At 42.6% G+C, this 24,064-nt stretch overlaps 2 protein-coding genes across 2 annotated transcripts; one reads left to right on the plus strand and one right to left on the minus strand.

Moving 5' to 3' along the window:
- Positions 1-4,394: 4,394 nt before the first annotated feature.
- cdo1 (cysteine dioxygenase, type I) lies at positions 4,395-9,747 on the plus strand. The gene is made up of 5 exons (XM_079269662.1): positions 4,395-4,665; positions 5,655-5,732; positions 6,414-6,571; positions 7,556-7,725; positions 8,678-9,747. Exons 1-5 carry the CDS (start codon positions 4,496-4,498, stop codon positions 8,705-8,707), a joined length of 606 nt encoding a protein of 201 aa, XP_079125788.1. The 5' UTR covers positions 4,395-4,495; the 3' UTR covers positions 8,708-9,747.
- Positions 9,748-13,367: 3,620 nt separating this feature from the next.
- cep78 (centrosomal protein 78) lies at positions 13,368-23,529 on the minus strand. Its single transcript, XM_079269925.1, has 16 exons — positions 23,485-23,529; positions 22,540-22,808; positions 22,220-22,395; positions 21,965-22,037; positions 21,759-21,862; positions 19,491-19,665; positions 19,246-19,359; positions 18,881-18,945; positions 18,672-18,774; positions 17,939-18,056; positions 17,668-17,710; positions 17,407-17,547; positions 17,209-17,286; positions 16,762-16,943; positions 15,300-15,465; positions 13,368-14,496 (listed from the first exon to the last, which is right to left on the minus strand). Exons 2-16 carry the CDS (start codon positions 22,799-22,801, stop codon positions 13,930-13,932), a joined length of 2,367 nt encoding a protein of 788 aa, XP_079126051.1. The 5' UTR covers positions 22,802-22,808; positions 23,485-23,529; the 3' UTR covers positions 13,368-13,929.
- Between the last annotated feature and the right edge of the window lie 535 nt (positions 23,530-24,064).

A 24,064-nucleotide genomic window follows, 5' to 3' on the forward strand; every position in this document is an offset into this window, starting at 1 on the left:
CCACATTAAAGTTACATTCGTTTTTTGGAAAACCAGTTTAGATGTAATTTTCCATTCAAACCAAGAGCATCAGTTTAATATCCCCCATCAGTGGTACTAAATGGATAGAGTCGGTTTAACTTTTAGCCACAAGGTGGAGCCTCAGCACATCTGCTGTTGATGAGGTATTTCAGAGGACAACTTGCAAAAGAACATTGCAAAGAACACTCTTTACTTTTTAAGACCTGCGTGTCTTCCTCAGCCAGAGAGGATTTCCCCCCGACTCAAGTTGACTTTTAACAGTGGTTTGGACCCTAACTAAAATGCCCTGTATGCAGCTAGCCGCTTCAATTCCTGTCCTGCAAGTTTATAGAAAAAGAAAGGTGAGGCTGTGAAGAAACAATAGTAAACATGCAAACTTATCAAACTTAGCATACATTCCTCGTCAGCCTGTCCAAATAAATTGGGCAAAGAAAGCTTTAACCACATTAAACTTAGCTTTATTAAATGTCAGGTCTCTGTCAGGAAAAACATTTTTAATCAATGATTTTATTATTAGGCACAAACTGGACATTTTGTTTTTAACTGAAACTTGGTTAAATCAAGATAACAGTGCAGCTGTTCTTATTGAATCAACACCTCCCAACTTCAGTTTCATGAGTGAAACAAGAGCGCATAAGAAAGGAGGTGGAGTTGCTGTTTTATTTAATGATTCTCTTCAATGCAAGCAGATGCCCTTTGGTAATTTTAGTTCTTTTGAATATGTGGCTCTGAATTCCACTCAAGCTTTATTCCTAAACATTTACAGACCGCCTAAATACTGTGCAACCTTCTTTGATGAGTTTACTGAACTGCTGTCTGTAATCTGTATTGATTTTGACTGTGTTGTTATTGTTGGTGATTTTAATATCCATGTTGATAATCCCCAGGACAGAGAGTCTATAGAACTATGTGGTGTCCTTGATAACTATGATCTGACTCAGCATGTGACAGGACCCACCCACAACAGGGGGCACACTCTGGACCTAATCATCACCAAAGGTGTAAACATTTCCAAGGTTGCTGTGACTGATGTTGCACTCTCTGATCATTTCTGTGTTTTCTTTGAGAGTGCAATCTCCTTGCACACAAATGTCCAAACCAAGGTTGTGACAAAGCGTTACATCTCTGAAAACACCAGTGAACTATTTATTCAGAAGTTCTCCTCCACACCAGCCCTCTCTTGCCTCTCAGTCAATGAGCTTGTAGATGGCTTCAATTTTAAAGTTAAAAATATTATTGATGCCATTGCACCCACTAAAGTGAAGGTTGTCTCGGGTAAGCAAAGATCTCCTTGGAGAAATGCTACGCTGGTCAAAATAGAGAAACGAGAGTGTCGGAAAGCTGAGCGCAGGTGGCGAAAAACTAATCTCCAGGTTCACGGTGACATCTATAAAGAGAGACTTCGCAATTATAATTTTGAACTTAGAACTGCAAGGCAGTCATTCTTCTCTGACATCATAACCAAAAACAAGAACAACACACGCGCCTTATTTGCTACCGTCGACAGGCTAACAAACCCTCCAGTGTCGGTAGCTGCTGAGCTCCAATCCACCTGGCCATGCAATCAATTTGCCTCCTTTTTTACTGACAAAATTCAGAAAATTAGACAAGCAGTCAGTGCCTCCACATCAACCACAGGATATGTGTTGTCCCGATCTCTGAATAACATCCATTCAAATATCATGACACAATTTCATTCAATCGACCGTAGAAGCCTAGAAGACATGATACAACATCTGAAGTCATCCTCCTGCTGCTTGGATATTCTACCAACACACTTTTTCAAAAATATTTCAAACTGCATGACCACTGATCTTTTACAAATTGTAAACACATCCCTTCTCTCAGGTGTCTTCCCACAAGCCCTAAAAACTGCAGTTATTAAACCGCTCCTAAAGAAGGTTAGTTTAGACTCCGCAACGATGAAAAATGATAGGCCAATATCAAACCTCCCATTTTTGAGTAAAATAATTGAAAAAGCGGTTTTCCAACAGCTGACCAACTTCTTGACCGTAAATAACTGCTTTGATGTTTTCCAGTCAGGCTTTCGACAGCACCACAGCACTGAAACTGCTCTTGTTAAGGTTTTCAACGACATCCACTTGAACATAGACAATGGCAGAAGTTCAGTCTTAGTGTTACTAGATCTCAGTGCTGCATTCGACACGGTCGACCATGCCATACTCCTAGAAAGACTAAAAATCTGGGTGGGACTCTCTGGCACAGCACTTAACTGGTTTGAATCCTACTTGAAGGGCCGAGAATACTTTGTGTCTGTAGCTGATTACACATCAGAGCCGACTAAAATGACATGTGGTGTTCCCCAAGGTTCAATACTGGGGCCTCTTCTGTTCAACATCTACATGCTTCCACTAGCTCAGATTATGGAAAACAACAAAGTGTGTTATCATAATTATGCAGACGACACACAAATCTACATAACTATGTCACCAGGGGACTATAATCCCATACAAGGGCTGGGTAACTGCATTGAACAAATCAACAACTGGATGTGCCAGAATTTTCTTCAATTAAACAAAGATAAAACAGAAGTAATTGTTTTTGGTACCAAGGACGAACAATTGAAAATCACCGCTCAGCTTCAGTCACTGATGTTAAAACCCACAAACCAAGCCAGAAATCTTGGTGTAGTTATGGATTCAGACCTCAACCTGAACAGCCAAATCAAGACAATTACAAAATCAGCCTACTATCACCTGAAGAATATATCAAGGATTAGAGGACTTATGTCTCAACAGGATTTGGAAAAACTTGTCCACGCATTTATCTTCAGCAGACTGGACTACTGTAACGGTGTGTTTACAGGTCTCTGTAAAAAGTCGGTCAGAAAGCTGCAGCTGATTCAGAACGCTGCAGCTCGAGTCCTCACTAAGACCAGGAGGGTGGATCACATCACTCCAGTTCTGATGTCTTTGCACTGGCTTCCTGTCCAACAAAGAATTGACTTTAAAATCCTGCTGTTGGTTTACAAAGCACTGAATGGTTTAGGGCCAAAATACATCTCTGATCTGCTGCTACCTTATGAACCATCCCGACCCCTCAGGTCGTCTGGGACCGGTCTACTTTCTGTTCCCAGAGTCAGAACTAAACATGGAGAAGCAGCGTTCAGTTTTTCTGCTCCACATATCTGGAACAAAGTCCCAGAAAGCTGCAGGTCTGCTGAGACCCTCAGGTCATTTAAATCAAGATTGAAGACCTTTCTGTTTGCTGCTGTCTTTAATTTAACCACATTCAATTAATATATTAATCAATTTCCTGCATTTCTGCATTTTACTACTGCATTTTATTTCTTACACTGTTTTTTAATTGTTTTTGAAATCTCCTTTTCTTTTGCCTTATGTTTTGATGCTTTTAATGGTTTTATGTGAAGCACTTTGAATTACCTTGTTGTTGAAATGTGCTGTACAAATAAACTTGCCTTGCCTTGCCTTGCCTTCAGGCCTCTTCGGGTGGAGTCCCTCCAACTGACTGACTGCCAGTTTGCGTCTGATTTATTACATTATTCTGTCCCACAGTTACGTTTTTAACATTACTCCTATTGCTTACTGGTCTCAGGTCAGTGATCTGGGGCTGAAAATAGAAACAGTGCACTGATACATACCCAAGATGCAGCAGCTCCAATGAGGACTTTTATTTCTGACACTTGCATTTCACTGATAGTGGGCTATCCCTTTCACTTTTTATTTTATCATTTTATTTAATTTTATTCATATTATTTACTATATGTTTACTAATGTTTCACTCACACCCTGCATGTCTTTATGGAATCATCTCGTTTGACAAGATTCCTAAGTGAGGCAACAAGGACACACTAGCACAGCATCTGCAATCAATCACTTTCCCATTGTCCTGATACTCCTTTTTTTTTATGTGACACCATTCTAACTTGCCCACACACTCACTTTTACTTTTACTTTGTTTGTGAGCCTCACACACACCTTGTACAATGTGTCGATGACTGCGTTTCTGGAGGAGAGGGCCCACAAAAAACAACAGAAAACAGGAATGGAATGGCAGAAATGGCTCAGGGAGAAAGAGAGAGGGGGGGGGGGGCTGTGTTTGTGGCAACGTGGTGGAATTGTACTCAGAGAGGATTAGTCCAAGTTGTCTGCAAATGACTGCATATATATTTGAGTGAAAGCATGCAAAATGAAAATATATAGAAAATGTGTTATTTCTAGTGAGCAAATGTGATGAAGATGCAGCCGCGTTAATTCTATTATTGGCAATATTTCATTGTGCGCTCATGATGAAAATGTTTTTAAATTAGACTGCGTGCTGTGGGCGTCCACCTTCTCCCATAATGGTACACTCCAACACCAGCTCGCCCCAAATTGCAGCCCCAGCCTATAAAAAGTAAAGGACTCGACAGTTGGTACAAAAGAAACCCGTTGTTTTTAACTGAGCAGAACTATCTGAAAACAGAACCCCCTCCCCCCCCCTCCGCAGAGAGATGGAGCACACCGAGGTGGTGAAGCCAGAAACTCTGGACGACCTGATCCAAACCCTGCACAAAATTTTCGAGAGCGACATCATCAACATTGAGGAGGTCCAAGGCATAATGGAAGCATACGAGAGCAACCCTCAGGAGTGGATGAAGTATGCAAAATTTGACCAGTACAGGTAAAAAAAAAGCTCGCGATTCGCAATGCTTCGGATATTGTACAGCAACTTACGAATCAGTTGTTACTCATGTATGATGCAGCTGCACTTTGAACTCTTGCTCCGTCGCTGTCTGTCACCTTGTTTGTTTCCCAATCATATATTTTACTTTTGTTCTTATTGTGTCTATATTTTATGCATGCTGCTTTTACTTTTTATTGGAGGAAAAAACACTTTTTCTGGCTGCTGTAGAAAAACAAACTGCCCTTGAAAAAAAAGGGAATAAAGTTATCAAAGTACTGAATGCATTTATAACATTGATACTATCAGTCTAAATGTTTATAATTACATAAGAAAAAAAAAACATCGTTCTATTATTTGAATGGATACCATGTTGTGGTTTCCATACAAAGTAGCCATATGGTCACATGTTATTTAAAGATAAGAAAGAGAGCGAGAGAGAGAGAGAGAGAGAGAGAGAGAGAGAGAGAGAGAGAGAGAGAGAGAGAGAGAGAGAGAGAGAGGTGCTCTGTTCAGACGTTTCCAATGGCTCCAGTGTTTTGATTAGTTTAGCGGAGGGGTGGGTCTGCCCCCCCCCCCCCCCCCCCCACACCCCACCCCTAACCCAGGATTTTAATACAGGGGACAGATCGTGTTTGTAACAATAGAAGTGATGCATTACAACTAAGTAATCTCACGATAGGTTCAATGTGGAATACTGGAGGTGGCTCTATCAATGAAAATCAAGTTTAACATTTGTATCACATAAATAATGGTTGAATATTGGTGCTCACATTGATAGTTTGTCCTAAAAACAAGTCTACGTTATTGGAATTCATTATTCAGTGAAAAGCAGCATGTGTTTCCCCATTTCACATTAACATTTCCAGAACAGTTAATTAACATTTTGGGATAAAAACTTATCTCTGGACTCCTTTGAGACTTTTTTATAAGCCGGATGTCTCTCTGTTCTTTTGGGGTTTTTTTGAGCAAATCGTCCTCTCTTGCAGGTACACTAGGAACTTGGTTAACGAGGGCAACGGGAAGTTCAATCTCATGATTCTGTGCTGGGGAGAAGGCCACGGCAGGTGAGACGCTCATTTATTACAAAATATGATCACGCTGTGTTTTTCTCATCGCAATATAGAATCAACAAGAGCTCACAGATCACCGCTGATTAAAAGCTATTATGGCTGTTGCATAAAGCTATTAATGCTTTATCTTCTGTGGAAATTCAAGTCACTAGAGATAAGAGAGGGCTGTGTTCTACAGACAGACAGGAAGTTATGTAAATGTTATTCTATGATATCTGTCGCTTGTCTCACTATGTCAGCAAACGCCACCTGAACCTGTGGAAACGCACTGATCCATTTAAGTCTGTTATCATGATAATATCTATGTCTTTATATGATTGATTACATAGTATTTGACGAGCAGATAGCACTAACAGTAAGGATTGATGGTTACACACATGGCTTTATCGGCCGGACAACTGTAATTCACAAGAGCGGCATGACAAAAGTTATGCAACTGGTTGACTCATTACTCAAAAGATTATAATGAGACAGCATCTGCCGCTCTGGAGGAACAGTGTGCATGTCATGACACAAGGAAGAAAAGATCTGGAGTTCTGTCACCTTGTGACAGAATCCCATCAATTCCTTCACAGGGCAGATGTTTTTGAATGTTTCTTTTTGGTCATGAAGAGAAGTGTGTTCTTCTCAGTGTTCTGACACTGTGTTCTCGTGCGTTTTCCGTACGATTTGCAGCAGCATCCACGACCACACAGACTCCCATTGTTTCATGAAGCTGCTGCAGGGTCAGCTGAAGGAGACGCTGTTTGACTGGCCGGACAATAAATCAAAAGGGGACATGGTCCAGAAGTCACAGAGGATTCTCCAGGAGAACAACGTTGCTTACATAAACGGTGAGAAGCCGGACTGTGTGCTGGTTGTGTCTTTGCTTTTTGAAGAGAGAATCACCCTTCTTCAGAAATGTATGCATCTTGATTCTGTTACAGTAATGCTCGTCTGTTTGTTTGTTTGTTTGTTTGTTTGGGGGAAAGGTGCGACAGTGATTCTTCACAAAGTGCTGCAGGGATGACATATTTTTTGTAGGCCGTAAACCGGGAGTTAGCATCGCACCGGTTCCGTCGACAAAAAGCCGACGGCACCTTTCCATTGGGTTTTGGATTATTTCAGAAAATAACATCTGTGGCAAACAAACGTTTATGTTTTGTTCTGCAAGATAACCGTCAACAGATGAACACCGCTTTAGTGATTTTTGAAGCGTTGTCAGAAGTAAAAAGCTAACGTTTAGCCATTTAACCGCCTTTTTTACGACACGTAAAAGCTTCAAAACTTGCAAGAGGGGTATTTACTGATGTAATTTGTTATATCGTAGAACAGAACTTTCAATTATCTTGAGCTTGTGTTAACCACAGACCAGGCAAAACCCATTAAAAAAAAACATTGACTTCAAAACAAAGGAATCAGAAGAAATGCTAACTTACATCCGCATTTTAGGCCTCATTCCTGCGTCACTCTATGGGTTAAAACCTTCACATTATTGTTCAGAACAATACAATAATTGTTCTTTACACGTTCTGTCCCACATGAGATATGTATTATCTCTGAAACAGTCGGGAGTAAGTGTGTCACTTTTTACAGCAAGTTTCCAACCTCTGCAGGGACGTTTTCTCAAAACAGGACTGTAACCGGAACAGCTGGTCTCTCTCCCTAAAATCTCTGCTGACTTGAGTCTTTCCTCAAAGCCATCAGAGCCCTGGTGTGATGTTTGGTCTCACTGCCAGGAGCATGTCCGCAAGCCCCATTTCACAGCATGCCAGTGGCTGTCTGAATGTATGGTCTGAATATATGTTTTTCCTCGTTCGTGCGTTTGCACATTTCAGACTCCCTTGGCCTGCATCGTGTGGAAAACAGCAGCCACACAGAGTGCGGAGCCAGTTTGCACCTGTACAGTCCGCCCTTCCAGACCTGCCAGACCTTTGACCAGCGGACGGGGCACAGGAACACTGTGAAGATGACCTTCTGGAGCAAATACGGAGAGAGGACTCCATTTGTAGGGGACTTTTTTTTATGGCTTTGATACATATTCAATGGAAAATGTACAGTAACCAAAGAGAATGGTGTCTTGGTCTTTGGACAGCCAAACTTTGCAAAGTCAAATTCTGTAGGTGGAAGTTATGATTGTGGGAAGTTAAACCCAAAGATGTGTGATATTATGACAACATGCACAGTCGAAAACAACTTTTTAATCATAGCATTGCATGCAAAACACTGACAGCCTAAATATATACATTACTACATACTACCACCACACACAGGACCACTCACAGACTTCCTCACCCCACTCTGCCTTATGAGCAGGAAGTGGGAGGTTTTTATGGCGTGCTGATATTCTCATTAAGCACGGCCTATGAGCAATTAAAGCAGCACCCTTTGGAGTTTTAGGGATTTAATAGAAAGTTTCAATTTGCTGTCCATTACATGTGTTTCCAGTTGCTGCTGTTTCAGCAAAACTATTGCTTTGGCAGGCAAGACATGTTGTCGCTGTTTTAAAAAAAAACGTTCATGTTCAGGGACTAAAGAATGAACTTTTTAGATATGAATGAAAGTAGCACAAGGATGTGAAAACAAGCGCGCCTACGCTATAGGACCTCCGCCACCGACAGTGGCCTTATCGGAAACGTACAGGTTGCATAAGTACACCTTGACAAAGTCAGTGCATCGGATTGCGACACCAAACAGAGGAGATAAGACAGCACAAGTACTGTAAGGGAGCACACAGCAAATTTAACTCGCTACGTCCCTCGCTCTCGACAGTGGTCTGAGGTTGTTGTTGTTTTTCTGGATGGATGAGCGATTAGGTGCCGTATCACATCGGAAAACTTGAGGTCCAAATTAGGAACCTGACTGAATAACCCTGTTTTGGCTCGGACTTACTGAAAGGTGAAGGGTCGTGTAATTCTGTGACTAATGATCTGACCTCTTGGTCTGTTTTCTTTTCACAGGAATCCACAGTCTCCCAAGAGAACAACTAACGGTCACCAAAGGAGGCTCCGGGTGACGAAGGCATTTAAAAATGACAATGTTGTGAAATTGATTCGAGGGGAAACTGCTGGGGGAAGCGAAATGTGGACCTGCTATGACTAAGTAACCCATTTAGAAATCAGGAGCGGGCCGGTTCAAAAGGACAACCCAGTAATTAGAATGGCTTTATCGCTTGCCCAGTGTTGAGCTTGGCAAATACTGATGAGCACAGGACGAATGCATGAATAGGCTCGGACATGGATTGAATCTGCCTTTTGTTTGCTGGGCCTGAGGAGACCATTTCCCAATAACAACATTCCTGTTTATCCACGAACCTGTGTAACCACACTTTTGTAAAGTTATGGCCCATAGTCAGAGAGTAGAGCTTTAGCATTTAAAAAAATAAAAAAATAAGTGTGTGTGTGTTGGGGTGAGGATATTGCTGTTATCGTGTTTCAAATTTTATATTTCAAGAAAAAGAAAAAAAATAGTTCTGCAATCAACTGTTTTGTTATCGGTGGAGCACTTTTATAGCTGTATTTTACTGTCAATTTATGCCACTCAAAATTGTCTTAACACCTGTTGAAAATGGTAAAGTGTAACATCGTTTGTATCACCCAATTACAAAGAAAGAAATTTGTTCCATTTGCATTTGGAAAAAAGAAAATGTAAAGCTTTAGAGTTGTGTTGTTTTTTTGTGCGATGGTTGTAATTTATTTGCAGGAGAGCGCTTAAGAGCACGAGAGAGAGAGAGAGAGAGAGAGAGAGAGAGAGTTTAAATCGGCACGCCTCTGTGTCACTCCTAAATGTATTCATACTCTGGCCAGTAGGAGCCTTGTTGTGTTACTAGCGGACGACGTGTTTCGATGAAACTCAAACCTTTTCTCAGCATTTTGGCACATTCTAATTGTAGCTGTATTTTTATATATATATAGTGCGTATAGCTTTCACAGCACGGCGCCTCTCATGGCACTGTCAAAATGATTTCCGCGATGCAGTAAAAGGATAAATCTGGCCATAACTGTAGACCAATAAACACCATTACCCTTTCACAGAACCTCATGTTGTGTTGTCTTCATTTTGTTTTGGTCATGAATGTGTCTCATACCGTGTGCAAGGAGCACATGACATGCATTGAGCTTGTTTGTGCAAAATGCATGCATTCATGTGGGCCTTCTGGTGTGGGCTGCTGGGTGTTATCGTGCACATTTGTTAGCTTTAGCACCTCTCACTGATATATATAAATGATATATATAGGAAGTGCTGGCTAGCAACCCCTAATGGTTAGTTAATCGTCACATAAAAGTACATTGCAGTCATTGTGCAGCAACGTATCAGAATCAGAACCGTTTATTGCCAAGCAAGTTTTCACCTGCAAGGAATTTGTCGTGGTGGAAGGTGCATAACATTCAACAATAAACAACAACATTTAACGATCAAAATCACATTTAACGATCAAAATAACATTTAACGATCAAAATAACATTTGACGATCAAAAACAGTCAGCACAGTGCAAATAGAAACATATTTGAAATGTACAATAAGATATCTACAGATAAGCCGCGTCTGGCTTCAGCCTGGCAAACATGCCAATGCTCGTGCATTGCCCTCTGTACTTTGACACCGGGAAATTTTGATCGTCATCAATTTGACCAATACACAGATTGCTGATTAAAGTACCAGTTTTTCATATCCAGCTAGACTGTTATGACCACACAAGAGAGTAACACTGTATGAGGTGAGAGGCACATGATTCAATTCCTATGTGTTGTAGTTTCCACTGTTTAACCAATGCATTTTCCATTGCATTTCTTTTTTTGTTTGTATATGTGCAAAAAAGGGGGAAATGCACGGTGTAGTCAGTGATTTTATAAATAATCGAGCAAAAGTAGCTGTAACTTGACTGGGAAGTTACTCAAATAAAGTCAGCAGTGACCACAAGCCAGTGAAACTGAGTCAGCCCAGCTCAAAGCAGACAATCCACGCATCCAATGTGGCATTACAAATGTAACTTCTGCACAACCCTTGACTTGACCGCCCTTTATCTGTGTCGCCTCTTGCTGATAATGTCCAGCCTCTCGTTCACTCAGGCCCCCCTCCAAAAAAGATGGACAAGTTTGGTGACGCAATAAACACACGTCATCAGTCACATTTCGACAGTATTTGCCTTCGCTCAGAGCACACGGTGTGTGTGTGGGGGGGGTTTGTTAAATAAATATCCTCAGGTTTTTCTCCATAGCAGGTCAACCGTGGGATGGCCTGCGGGCCAGAGTTACGTAAGCACCTATTACCCAGCGATACACTTGTTGTTTTCTTAGAGCAGTGGATTGCCATGTGCCTGGCTGAATGAGGTCATCCAGGAGACCTTTACCTTGATATTTGTCCCGTCAAGACAGCGATAGTGGTGCTTATCAGAGACATCCTTTTATCAAAATGCAGGGCGGGTTGATGTCCAAGAACTCCATCAATGATCCCCTTGTTAATAAAATACTATCTTAATTATCTTCCCATGTCACAGGGCGATGACAAATTTAGTGTGAAAATGATTGTGGCCTTCCGATGAATACGCAGAGTTTGACGCTGGGACAACTTTTAGAAAACTAAAGTGAATGATTATGCATGTATGTACGTGTTTTAGTGATGATGATGATTGTGGCTGCCATGCTTTACTTACCAATTATTGTTCTGCTGCACTTGAATAAAGCTATTGCATTTGTTTTTAGCCAATCACACCTGTCCTCTTTTACGTTCTATCTTTTTTGTTCTAAGTTTATCACTCTATCTTATGTGTCGTCCGTGTTTCAACTGACACGGGCAAATACAATTGTTCACGTGCGAGTGACCTCTTCCTTTAAATTATCCGCTGCTGTTTGACCGATGCCCATGCAGTTCAATGCACCGATCGTTTGGCGCCACCGGAACTCATGCTGAGCGGACGCTGACTCAGCCACATGTAACCCACAAGTTCAAGCCCAGTTTGCATTTCTGTGTTACGTTTTCCCAGCTACCTGTTGATCTTACAGAGTTTGAACAAACCACAACACGTGTCATTTTCTCATTGTAGACGTTAACCCCCCCCCCCCTCTCTTTTCCTCACCTACATACACACACTTTCCTGTTCTGAAGAGAGGGTCTGAAAGGACAGAGGGAGTCTTAAAGGCCCCCTGAGGCAAATTTGTGCTCATGGTCTGCATGTATAAATGAACTTGTCTTGTTAGCGCTCCTACAATAGTCTCCATATCCATGGAACGGCTGTCAGTTATGGTAGAGATCATAAAACATGTCCGGCGGTTTCTCACACTGTTTCCTAACCCGTCGCTTTCTATGACAACGAAAGTGCAAAGTAGAGCCTGGGGCCGTGTGCCGTGACGATAACAATAAAGCCAGTGTTGTAGAGTCTTCTAGGACACCGAGAGAAGCGGAAGAGCTTCGATAACTCACTTATCGAGGCGGCCTCATAGACAGCGGATAGCACGTATGCTGTGCTATCAACAGCAGTGTGGCATGATGGCCCATTCTTTTATTACATGGGGGTGATAACGCCAACCCGGCCTGCACCGTCTGGGCCTTTCAGCTCCCTAATTCTACGAACCATGTGGTTTATTCACACGCTTCGACATTTAGACGTTAAGCTCTAGTATTTCCATTGGTCGCTTTTTCCAAAATGGTTACTCATCAGACAGATCTAAACTGACTATTTACACAGGGGCCTCCACAAGAGTCAGAGTCGTTCATTCCTCTGCAACAATTCCAGTGTAGAACATAAAGAGCACCACACCCGGGGTTTAAAAGCAGTACTCAAGAGTCTTCAGCTTCCTGTGTTTCCATAAACACAGAAGTCACAACTCTTACTTTGACAAAGTTACGGTCACTTTCATTGTGACTCTTTCCTTGTTGCTTTTATGACTAACATCACTGGAAAGTGCTAAAACCTTGTGTAACAATAACAAGTCCTCAAAAAACGGAACGATTGCTAACATTAGCCACCATGAGCTAATGGTCATACCAGACCAAGCATGACTGTAGAAGCAACAATGTATGAATTCATCTCTTTGTTTGTAAAGGGGCTATTTTTTTCTTTCAAAAGTTACATAGACATGCTTTAAATTGAATTAATGTATTGACAACACGCATTATGACATGTTACACAAGGGCCTCACCTACATATAACAAGATGATGATGATTGTACTGTACATGAGGGGTCTGCATGGCCAAAGCAGTGACGTAGCTGGCTGTAGCAGCTTTGCATTAACTGTGAAGTTAAAACTTAATCATGCCGTCAAAACATCACAGCCGACTGTCACACATTGTCCGTGCACAACACAGTCCAACTCCGGCTGATGTACGCCTGAGGGCCCACAATGTTACTGGCAGTTGTAAGTACACAAAAGCCAATCAAAGGAGAGATGTGACGAATGACAGCGTGTTCATGTAAAACTATCTTTGTACTGCATATCTCTCTGTGAGTCTCTAAAATATCAGAACATTTGCAAAACTGGCAAAAGAAAGTGCCACAAAAAAAGAAGTATAAACGGTGAAGTAACACTGAGAAGACATCGGAAATTAAACACTCCGAATCACCTTTGCAGAGAGCTGTACCTTTTGCATCTAGAGAGCGAGAGACAGGTCCAGAGAGTTTTCTGGCACAATTTCACCCACTGACAAGATGCATTGTGTAACATGTTTATTTAAAAATATTAGGAACAGCAGAGTAACCCACTGAAATGTACGTCAAAATGGACAAATTACACACATATCAAAAATCTCTGAAAACAATATTGTGTAAAAACAGTAATAGTACGCATGAGAGTATTTTCCTGAGGTCTGATGAAACAGGATCACATTGGAGGGAACTTGATTTGCGGATTTTAATTGAGACTTGATTGGTGGTGAGGTTAGCTTGAAAACCCTAATATCTACTACCACACTTGAATTAAAACCATTTTCTGGACGTATCCAAGTGCAAAATGCATCTGCTAAACTATAAAAATACACAATTGCTACAAAAATATATTTTTGTCTCAATCGGAAACTAAAATGAAACATTCTGGTAGGATATTCAACTCTGTCTGTGCTTTGGCTTCCATGCAACAAGGTGTTCAATCCACTTCTTATGCTCCGACTTCTGGTCTTGCGTCTTCCAAAGATTTCAGAATAAATCTACAGTTCAAAAACAGAAGGCACTGAGATCACAGAGAGGCGGAGCTTTTCCCACTTCCCTGGTCGGTGGGTCAGAAAGACTCATCGTCTGACTGCCCCCCCAGAGACCTGATCTGCTCCACAGTCTCCCTCCCAGGATAGAAGCCCCCCTCTGACTCTGCCTGACCGACTGTCACTAGCCTTCCCTTTCCCCTGTTCCTCGACCCCACAGACTCCGCCATGTCACTCGTGATGTCACTAACACTTGATCCTACGGACAATCCCCCGTGAGACCCGCTGCTGTGGGAGGAATGGTCGGGAGCGTAGCTGCTGTTGTAGCTGTGTCCGTGGGAGTTGCTGTGGTTGCTCTTGGGGCGGCTGGACCGAGTCTGAAAAGTCTTACTGAAGGGAACCATATCGAAGGAGTTTTGGCTACGGAAGCTGCGCTCAGAACCCGAGTCATGCTGGCTATCAAGCTTTGAGTATTTGTCGGGTTCCTCTTCTCCACCGACACCGGGGTCTTCTGCAGCTCGGGAGGCCCGACTGAAGGTCAGATCTAGCAGCCTGTCTTCACGCAGAAACTCCCTGACAGAGGACGGAGGTCTGGGGGGGGTGGTGTCGGCCGGTCTACCCGGGGGAGCAGGCAGGACGCCGCCTACCTGAAGACAGAAGTTGGAGGTTTGATGAGAAAAATGGAATAACAGACAAAGTATTAAAATAACCTCTTTAGGAGCTATTACAAATCACCAGAAGACACCATAATACAGGCAATACTCAAAACCTTAGTTTCTGTGTAACCCCGGTCCACTGAGTAGCATGAGTGACATTATGGGATACGCTCCCTTAAGGAGCCACATGAATGAGAACTTGGTGGCATCAAAAATATTATATTTATCGATATTTATACAATCTGTCAAATTTATCTCATTTCATAAAATAATCAACATCAGTTTTTTTCTCTATGATGAATATTGTGAATGAATATTACAAAATAACTATTGTTGCACCATCAAATCAATTAATAAAATGATAAGTTGATTGATCAACAAGCTGCATGAGGCGATGTTTCATCTGCCTATGGCTGACATGTCGCACGACGGCGCGACAAATACACAATCTTTATAAAAAGCTTTGCCAAAGGAACATATGAGAAGTGAAAACATTAACAGTGAAATGAAATCCAAACAGCGTTGAATGGGAATTGTGTGAGAACGAAACTCTATTTTGACTCGGGGTGAGTAACAGATCACCTGGTGGGTTAAGTCAACACGACAGAAAGAAATGACGGGAAAAGTGACCAGAGACGCATAATGAAACACTCTTTAAACTTGATGCAGCTCGTTGCAGGCAAGGAGGCAAGTTTGTGGTGCTGCTAGAATGCAACATTGGCGACATATGGATTTTTGGGGGTTGTTAACAAACTCAGTGCGAACATGAAACTGAAGGTATAACACCATCATACCCTTATTGAAGACGAGGCGTCAGTCTTTGCCTCCCGAGGCTCTAACCCTCCAGGCAGTGACGCCGCACCGTCCACATGCGGTCCTACTGTGGAGGAGAGCTGAGGTCTTCCTGGAGGGGGGAAATCCGACTTGTCGATTCCAGCCATTGAAGCGAGCTGACCAAGGCTACAAAAGAAGAAAGAAAGAAGAGGTGAAGTCAATTCAAGTCAAAGTAAAGGACACATAAATGTCATTCAGGCACTACTGAAGTGTATGCCGAAATAATCTGAGAGGGTGAATTGGTAAAACAGGCTACCCTTTTTCCATGTCAATGAAATGCCAGCAGGAGGCCACATCCATTAAGATGAAGTGCTGGAAGATATAAGTGGTAGGAGATGCCCTGGGAAGAATGGCTTCCATACCTACAAGCCTCTTTGCGCATATGGCGTGCTTATACTGTAATATTGCAGGATTATAAAGCAATGGTTTACTAATACAAGGATTTTCTCCTTAAATGTGTTTTCAAAATGAGTATGAAGCGCTGCTGACTCATGAGCAGGACTGCAAGGATACTTGGTTTGATTATGTTCGCTGAATAAAAAGAAGAAGCAACTGCTCCCCACCGATTTACTGCACCTCATGGTCTCAGTTTGAAAACAACTCAGCATCCTTTAATGGCCATGGACCAACAAGGTGAACCATCAAAGAAATGCATTCAAAATCACAATAAAGAATGACGAAATAGAGAACAGGCTGAAATAAAGCAAAGGAAAGCGGTGGTTATGTCACAGTGAAAATCTTCTGAACTGGACTCAGTGCCAGGTTTCTAACTGGAGGGAGCCAACCGGACCACAACAAACAGACCAGTGTTTTTAAAGGTTATCTCAGAACGAAACAGAAATCCTCCATTTACAGTAAAGAGGCGATGTACAAAACGTGGCCCAGCCTTTTGCCATTTACACTCAGTCACATGAGAGGCTGTCCTTTTCATGAACGATACAATCTTTGTAAAAAAAGAAGCATTTGCTACTTCTTTAATGTAAAAAAAAAAAGAATGATATGATTGTAAGTTAAGTCCCCTCAGCAGTTTTAATAAAATGAGCTTTCTTAACGCATCACACCTAACTAAAAAAAATGACAGAAAAATAACTGAATGGATGATTACAATTGTTCTGGTCGTCCTACAATGAATACACTGAAAACTAACTCAGATAAAGGAAGGTGTGATGAGATAAACATGAATAGTTTAATGGAATCCAACCAACTTTCTGTTGGGGATTCTGTCGGCCCAGGGTGAGTAACACCTGGTGGGAAGAGCAGACGGGAGGATGGAAAAACTGAATGAGCAGAGATGCATAATGAAACTGGAAGTTGTGTAGTCAAACAAAGACACTCCTTTGATGCACCTCAACCCAGAACCAAATCGACACGGTCCGAGTCAAAAGGAGAAATGTTGTTCTGGCCTGTTTTAAGAAAACCCACCCGGCGTCCTCGAGGAGATCCAGGAAAGCGTGGAACTTGGTAAACGAGCTCTCGATGCTCTCGAGGACCGCTTCATCTTCAAGAGCGCTGAGAGCGGGCGCTGCCGATGCAGAGCCGCTGGCTGCAAGCGCCTCCGACAGGGAGAGGTTGTTGTCACGAAGACGGGTGTTGTCCAACTCCCACTGAATAGAAACGACCAACAGACAGAATAAAAGGGCGTCTTGGAGCCAGTCTCTCGTTTCTTCATTTACAAAACCACTGACGTGAACATAATGCAGCACCGAGAGCTAAAACTAACATAATCATCCAAAAAGCCGCTTCAGTGTGGCTGACCCACCCTCAAGCTATTCTAACTAAAGCCAGAACAATAAACTCGTGACTGCTGCAAAGACAAATAGCAGTGGAGGAAAACAGAAGAAAAATAAATCATATGTTAGTGATCATCACCTCCATGAGCCTCGACTCAGCTTTCAGCCTGGCTCTGCGCTCCTCTGCCAGCCTCAGACGACACTCCTTTAGCTCCATCTGCAGGGCGAACACACACACACACACACGCACACACACACACACACCAAGTTCTTCAAAGTCCCAAAGCGTTGCCTTTTTCCTGTACACAAACCTCAAAATGATGACGATGTGACTCACCTGCATATGATTAAACGTCCGCCCGGTGATCCTGTCCTCGAGGCCAAGAGAAGGTGGCCCCTGCTCCACCTCCACTTCTTCTTCCTCACCCTCCTCTCCCTCTGAATCAGACTCCACAGTAACCTTCACGGTAGCTGCACCCTGATGAGAACCATGCATTTTCAACAGGTGGTGGAAATACAGTTTGGCTATACTTGACAGGGTACTGATACATTTCTACAACGCTTTCATTCATTTCTACAGTAACACAAGAGAACTCACCTGAAAGCTTTGACCCGTCACACAAACTCCAGGAGGCATACCCCTGCAACAAAGGCATCCATCAACGTAATATCAGTCTTTGATTCTCTGAGAGACACCTGGCGAAAGCTTTGTCAATAAAGGAGGAGTAATCGTGTGACATCAAATTCAGAATATGTTCTATTCTGGATGCTTGTGGAGACGCGTTTCGTAAAAGCAGCCAAAAACTGTTATAGAAATAATAAATACGATGTGTTATACGAAATACATTGGTTCGCCAGCAGCTCCTCACCTCTGACGTCCAGCTCGTGCAGCAGCACGCCAAGGCACATAACCGGAGGGGGAAGAGGGCTTCTGTGTCTGAGCATCGCCTGAACTCCGTCCTGCAGGAGATGTTCCTTTACGAGCTGCTGCACCAGAGAGAGAGAGAGAGAGAGAGCGAGAGCGAGAGAGACAGACAGAGACAGATATATTAAGTTATGAGACAGCATGGCTCTTTCGTCTTTTGAGATTTACTACAGGGTACCTGAACCAAAAGTATCTGACATTACTGGCCAGCAGAGTTCTTACCATGTCTCCAGATGACTTAAAAGCCAAGAGGTGAGGAGTCAGAAAGAGACAATTTGAGTACGAAATAATAGACACCATCTCAAACAGATGTAACGCTGAAGCTTGTGTTCACTTGTGCACAGGCTGGAGACATGCGGCTGTGCATTTCAACTTTGTCTAAATGTCACAGAAAATCGTGAAATCCGTTAAAGTTTGCAACTTAGACAGTTTAGGTCAGCGTGGGAAAATTAACCTTTATGGACACTTACAGCCACGATATTAGATACTTTATGAGCCTGGTGAGGAGCTGAGGTAAGACCTTTCCTAATGTTGATAAAAAGACAATATATATTTCTCTGGGATGATTATGTGGCCACCATCACGAACTCAATATATTGTGTCTGTCTGTTTGAAATCACGTACAGGTGTCTATTATGTAGCTTTGTGAGAAACAAAACAATAATGTGTACTTCTACCTATCCTAAATGTAGTTCTTCCTCTGAGTGTGCCGGGTAGTGCTCGCCTCTTTGGACCAGAAGCTCTCTGTGGCTCTGAGGCTGCAGGCTTGATCCAGCAGTACTGCAGCACAACATGAGGAAGACACAACTATGAAGCAATCACACAAGTACACACCACTCATTCATTTAGACTCTGAATGATGGCATTAGCAGCTCAAGACACTCACCTCGGATGACTGTCTGTCAGCATTCATCAGTACTTTCTCTAGTAGAGTTTTGATTAGGACCCTGTCTGTAAAGGGGAAAAAAAATCGTTTTCACATTTTTGGGTTTTCAGATACGTGTCTGTACAATTACAGTATTAAAGTAATTACAGAGTTATGGAGCAATAATAGCAATTTTGCCAGTATGAAAACAGTACTTTGGAAACTGGGTTAGAATTAGAATGGAACAGGGACACGCAGGTAAATACAGTGCGCTAGCTGCGCCTAGAGGCTACAATGTTTATTCCACCCACAATTTCAAAAGTTCTGTGTGGAACAAACAACGTACCAATAACGCATCATGTTTTGAGCTTCAGGCAACTTCTTACCAATTAAAGGGTTACTGCGAATATCCAGTATGCAAAGAGCAGTGTTAGTTTTCAAGGCTTCCAGCAGACGACGAGCTCCTTCGTTGGACAGACCGCACCTCTGCAGGTCCAAAGCTGTTCAACCAATCACAAAACAGACACAGAAACCCTGAGAAAAAATTCCTACGACGAGGACAACAGCGACAAAAACAAACAAACTTTTCTTTGTCTCGTTGCATTTCTTTCAAACCCCCACACCAACTGACCTTTAACCCACAGGTCCTCTGCCACTTCATGTGCAAGAGCAGCGGCACCCCGGTCCCCAATCAAAGTGTTCGAGTTCAGGGTGACGCGGCGGAGACCTCCCATTCCCTCAAACTGTGGCTTCCGATACCTCAGAGACTCGGCCCATGCAGTACCATGCCTCTGCATTCCCTGATGCTGAGAATAAAAAATGCATTCTTATATATATGTTGGGCTCTGGCCATATGGCTTAAACATGTGCTGTGGACAAAGAGAATCAGGCCTTCACTTTGTCGAGCAAAGGGTTCATCCTGATTTGTAGTTGATAAGAGCAAAGGGATTTCACACTAGGGTGTGAATTTCCCCCCCCCCCCAAATAACCATGGTAACCGCGGCAATCTCATTGGCCGAAGGCCAAGAGACCCCAGGACCCCTGTGGTTCAACCCCTGTTCTACAAAAGTGCCTGCAGATCACACCTCTAGGCTTTCCCCCTTCGACCTCGGTTGAGTTAGGAAGCACACCACGCTCTCTTCGCTCGGACACCCCCGTCCAGGCCACAGAAGAACCAGCTTTCCCCCCACGAGGGAGCCCCTCGAACCCTCATCAAACCCTGACAGGTCACGAGCCATTTCGCTGGACGAAACAGCCCGCGATAACGGATCTGCATCAGCATTCGTTCAGTGCTTTCTGCTTCTTTTTATTTTGTGCACAAACCGGCACAGAGGAGCCGACGAAGCCTCGCTCCTCTCCTGACCGATGATTACCGGGAGACCTACGGACCACGTCGTCTCAGCCGAAGTTAAACTGTCCTCCCTGCAGCGAGGACAGATCACGTCTGCGTTTGCTCCAGAGCGAGCTGCGCCACGACAGACACACAGCGCCCGCTGCAAAGCCGCGCCGACCCGCAAGCTCCCCCCCTGTCCCCCTTCCCGACGAGGAAAACGGACAGCTTTGCCACGGACACTTCCACGTTGCAACGAAGCATCTACAAGTAAGGTTCTTGGCATTTGGGCATAGCTTAGCTTAAATTAATTTAAGTTTAATTCAGGCCATTCATTTATATGTTGATATTCCCGTGTTTTTGTTGTTTAAATTACTGTCGCGTGATATCGAGATATTACGCAACTCCTCGCGGACGAGAGAAGCTCCGCTGTATTCGTGTATTAACTGTGACTGTTTGCTTGGATTTATTTGATTTCTTTTCATTGGTTTTACTACACTTCGTGTAGTATTCTCTGCTCATTAAATCAGCTCTGTGAGTGAAGTGTGGAATCTCGGCTATCGTACATAACTGCTGGCAGTTCTACCGACAACGGCACGTTATGTACGATACGCCAGACACCCCCATTATCACTACAACGCGGACCGCACGCAGAAGTCTGATTCATGAGCCCCCACCTTTTTTCTCTTTCCTCCTTTCACGAAACACACATACACATAGCTCCTAGTTCTACCCCTGGGGAACCTCGTTCAAACGAGCGCCTCACATCACGTGCTGCCCAGGCACACGTGAGTACATACAGCAGCCTAACTGCCATTTTGGTCCGCGTCACTCGACTCCGCCATCTTTGTAGTTTTTAGCTGTAGTTCTTAAGGCCCCTCCCCTTTGGCCCGCGTCACTCGACGCCGCCATCTTTGTAGTCTTTAGCGTAGCTGTAAGACTCCTTCCTGTTCACCCACAGACACACACACACACACACACACATACACACACAGACATACACCCTCATCCATTTTATTCATTCTTTAGTTTAGGCATATAAAATCGTATGATAACGTTTGTTGGTTGCACTATTAATTGATTTGATCATTTATTATTTTGATTCAATAAACTCTGTTATACTTTAAGGAGCAGTCGTCTGTGATTGCTTGTGCATATGTATTTGATAAGACTGTATGTAGTAGCCTGTGCTCGAACTTAAAACCCTTCACTGTCACTGAATGTGTAGTCATACGCAGACTATTGACATTATGAGTGACTACTAATTATGAGACTTAGTTTTATCGTTTGGTTATTGGTCCCTGTTCGCAGGGTGGTGCCCCGTTTATATTAATAATCATTAATAATTGTTACATACATCAATAATTCTATTGATGTCAAGAATTCAGTTTCTTAAATGCTGATAACCCAAACACGCTCCTTTAGATCCCAACATATATATATATATATATATATATATATATATATATATATATATATATATATATATATATATATATACACACATGTATAGTCCAAAACGCATTAAAATAGTATGGTTAGTAAAGTCTTAAAAATGGCATATCACACCTTGATGATGTTGGCCATATGCTCTGCTCCTCTCCACGTGAGATTGCATCCTGTAAAATCTACCGTCCTGATGCTCGTAGAATACTTCACACTTTGGCAGATGACTGAAACATATGGAAAATGGAAGGTACATGCTCACACACAGTACAATCCTTCGAAGGCTTTTGGGACCAAAAAAAAGGAACAAACCCTGTGAGCATACATACCCTCTAAGCCCTCATCAGAGATTGGACAGTTAGCCAGAGATAGGTTTTCCAAGACAACACTTTTTGAAAAGCCCTGAAATAAAAACAAAACACATATTTTTTGTCTTTATCAGATTACACAGAAATATGAAGAGAAAATGCTGCTGAGCTTATGATTCTGTGCCCGTCTCTCTAACTAACTAAACAAATAATAATATAATGGTGTAAACGTTACTGTTTACACTGCAGATCATATTCTCAGGCTTTTTTTTTTACCTTTGTCAAGGTGATGAGGTCCCTCTCTCTCAGTGGAAGTCCATTGAGCTGCACAGTCTTGAGGTTGGGAGAGACAGCCAGACACTCTCTCAGGGCCTTGCACAACTTAAATGTCATGTCCTTAGAGCGAATGGCTGGGATCCTCTTCCTGAAGCTAGACTTATAGTACCTTCTATCTGAAATGGGTGGTGATATGATTAATGTTTGATATGCAGAATTGGCAAATTATTCAAGTTTAAAGGTTTCAATAACATGAGTGATGTAAAAAACTAAAATTCCCCACTGTTACTTTTGGTATCAGATTTATTGCCAGGCCTTACCTGTGTCTCCAGAAGCCAGACCAGCTTGGTATGTGCTACTTATTGCAATGTGGTGCAGGTGTTTGTTGATGCAGATGGAGCTGAGAATGGGAGGCCAGTCTGTGAGTTTGACCCTGTCTCCATTAAAGTCCAGCATCCCCTTGTCAAGGTTCATCTTAACAGCCGGGAGAGGGACCAACTCCTGTCTGGCACAGGCAAAGTCATAGAATGCAACGAAGTCCTGGGCACCCCGCCGCCGAATCTGAGCACTATCTTGAATCATCTTTGACCTAGGGACAGTAATATTATTGAACAATATTATATGAACAATAAGAACAATTCATGGTGCCATGAGATGTCATCTTTGGTACTAATGGTAAAACTGCTTTAAAACATCGACATTACAGGTATGTATACTGCCACTTTCTGGTCGTATTAGTAAATATTTTGATATCAGTTAACAAAGATGGTGTTCCCATATACAGGTAGGGTAACACATTTTGATAGGTGTTACCTAAAATGGTAGAGACAAATAGGGCCACATATGTTTGATAGCTCTGTTATTATAAACAGATAGTAGTGATAGTCTATAAGTTAGCTGTGTCTGTAGAGCCTAACGCTACACCTCTCCTGTCACTACCTTTCCTCCATAGCAGACCTCCCTTTAAAGATAACGGGCCACATATTTCAGTGCATCTCCACGTCAACGTTAAACCACGCAGAAATTCATGAGCTGAAATTAGTTTCTCGTATTCATTGGAGACATAGTAGAAATGCACTGTGTAGTAGTCAGCGGTCGCTTAACGAGTGGCGTTAGCAAGCTAGGCTCCTAGCAACCGTTGGTAGTGGAGGAGAGTAGGTAGCAGACTCTAGAGCTGCTATCGAGCCCCGTACACGGTCATGTTTTAACTGTTCTTTCATGTATTATTAAACAACATTGACTCCAACTGAACCCAATTATTGTACCTTCCACGTATGACCAAAGGCTGTATCGTCGTGGCTCTGCTCCCTCGGTGGTCCTTGCCACAATTTGACAACTTTTGTTATTGTTGACGATGTGCACGAGCGCTCAAAAGTGGCGCTTGTTGTGTCAGTGAAGCCCCGCCCACATCTCTTCTTCACTGTGGTTATGTGAGTTCATCCAGAGCACTGCTGCCACCTACCGCAGTGGAGGTATAAGAGACTTCCATGATATCAGATGTGTTCGAGTGGAAAGTCTTGTAAAATTATGGTTTGTTTTGTGTGGCAATATCAGAAAAGTGAAAGCAGAAAGAATACTCAAGATGCTGTGTTTAAAACTCATTTAAATGTATCTATGGATGACAAGAAAGTGTACAATAAATTTGATATGCTAAATGAATCCATCATTTATTCCAACAGTACAGGCATTATTTAGAATTAATTTAATGGAGATATATAGTATCCTACGAATGGAAGAAATATACTTCATAAGTGCTATTAATAAAGCTTTAACCCTGATTATTGGTGAACGCTGACTTATATCACCTTTGATACGCTTTCAGGATCATATGGTAGTATGTTATCA

This window comes from Melanostigma gelatinosum (genome assembly GCF_949748355.1).
Source record: "Melanostigma gelatinosum genome assembly, chromosome: 6".
NCBI classification, from domain to species: Eukaryota; Metazoa; Chordata; class Actinopteri; order Perciformes; family Zoarcidae; genus Melanostigma; species Melanostigma gelatinosum.

Excerpts from the sequence above, each read along its gene's own strand:
- cdo1 (XM_079269662.1), top strand. The coding sequence starts at position 4,496 with ATGGAGCACACCGAGGTGGTGAAGCCAGAAACTCTGGACGACCTGATC. Across the intron at positions 4,666-5,654 it reads GCAAAATTTGACCAGTACAG|GTACACTAGGAACTTGGTTA; the intron begins GTAAAAAAAAAG and ends CCTCTCTTGCAG. Across the intron at positions 6,572-7,555 it reads CAACGTTGCTTACATAAACG|ACTCCCTTGGCCTGCATCGT; the intron begins GTGAGAAGCCGG and ends TGCACATTTCAG.
- cep78 (XM_079269925.1), bottom strand. The coding sequence starts at position 22,801 with ATGATTCAAGATAGTGCTCAGATTCGGCGGCGGGGTGCCCAGGACTTC. Across the intron at positions 17,287-17,406 it reads GGACGTTTAATCATATGCAG|ATGGAGCTAAAGGAGTGTCG; the intron begins GTGAGTCACATC and ends TTCGCCCTGCAG. Across the intron at positions 14,497-15,299 it reads ACGCCTCGTCTTCAATAAGG|GTAGGCGGCGTCCTGCCTGC; the intron begins GTATGATGGTGT and ends TTCTGTCTTCAG.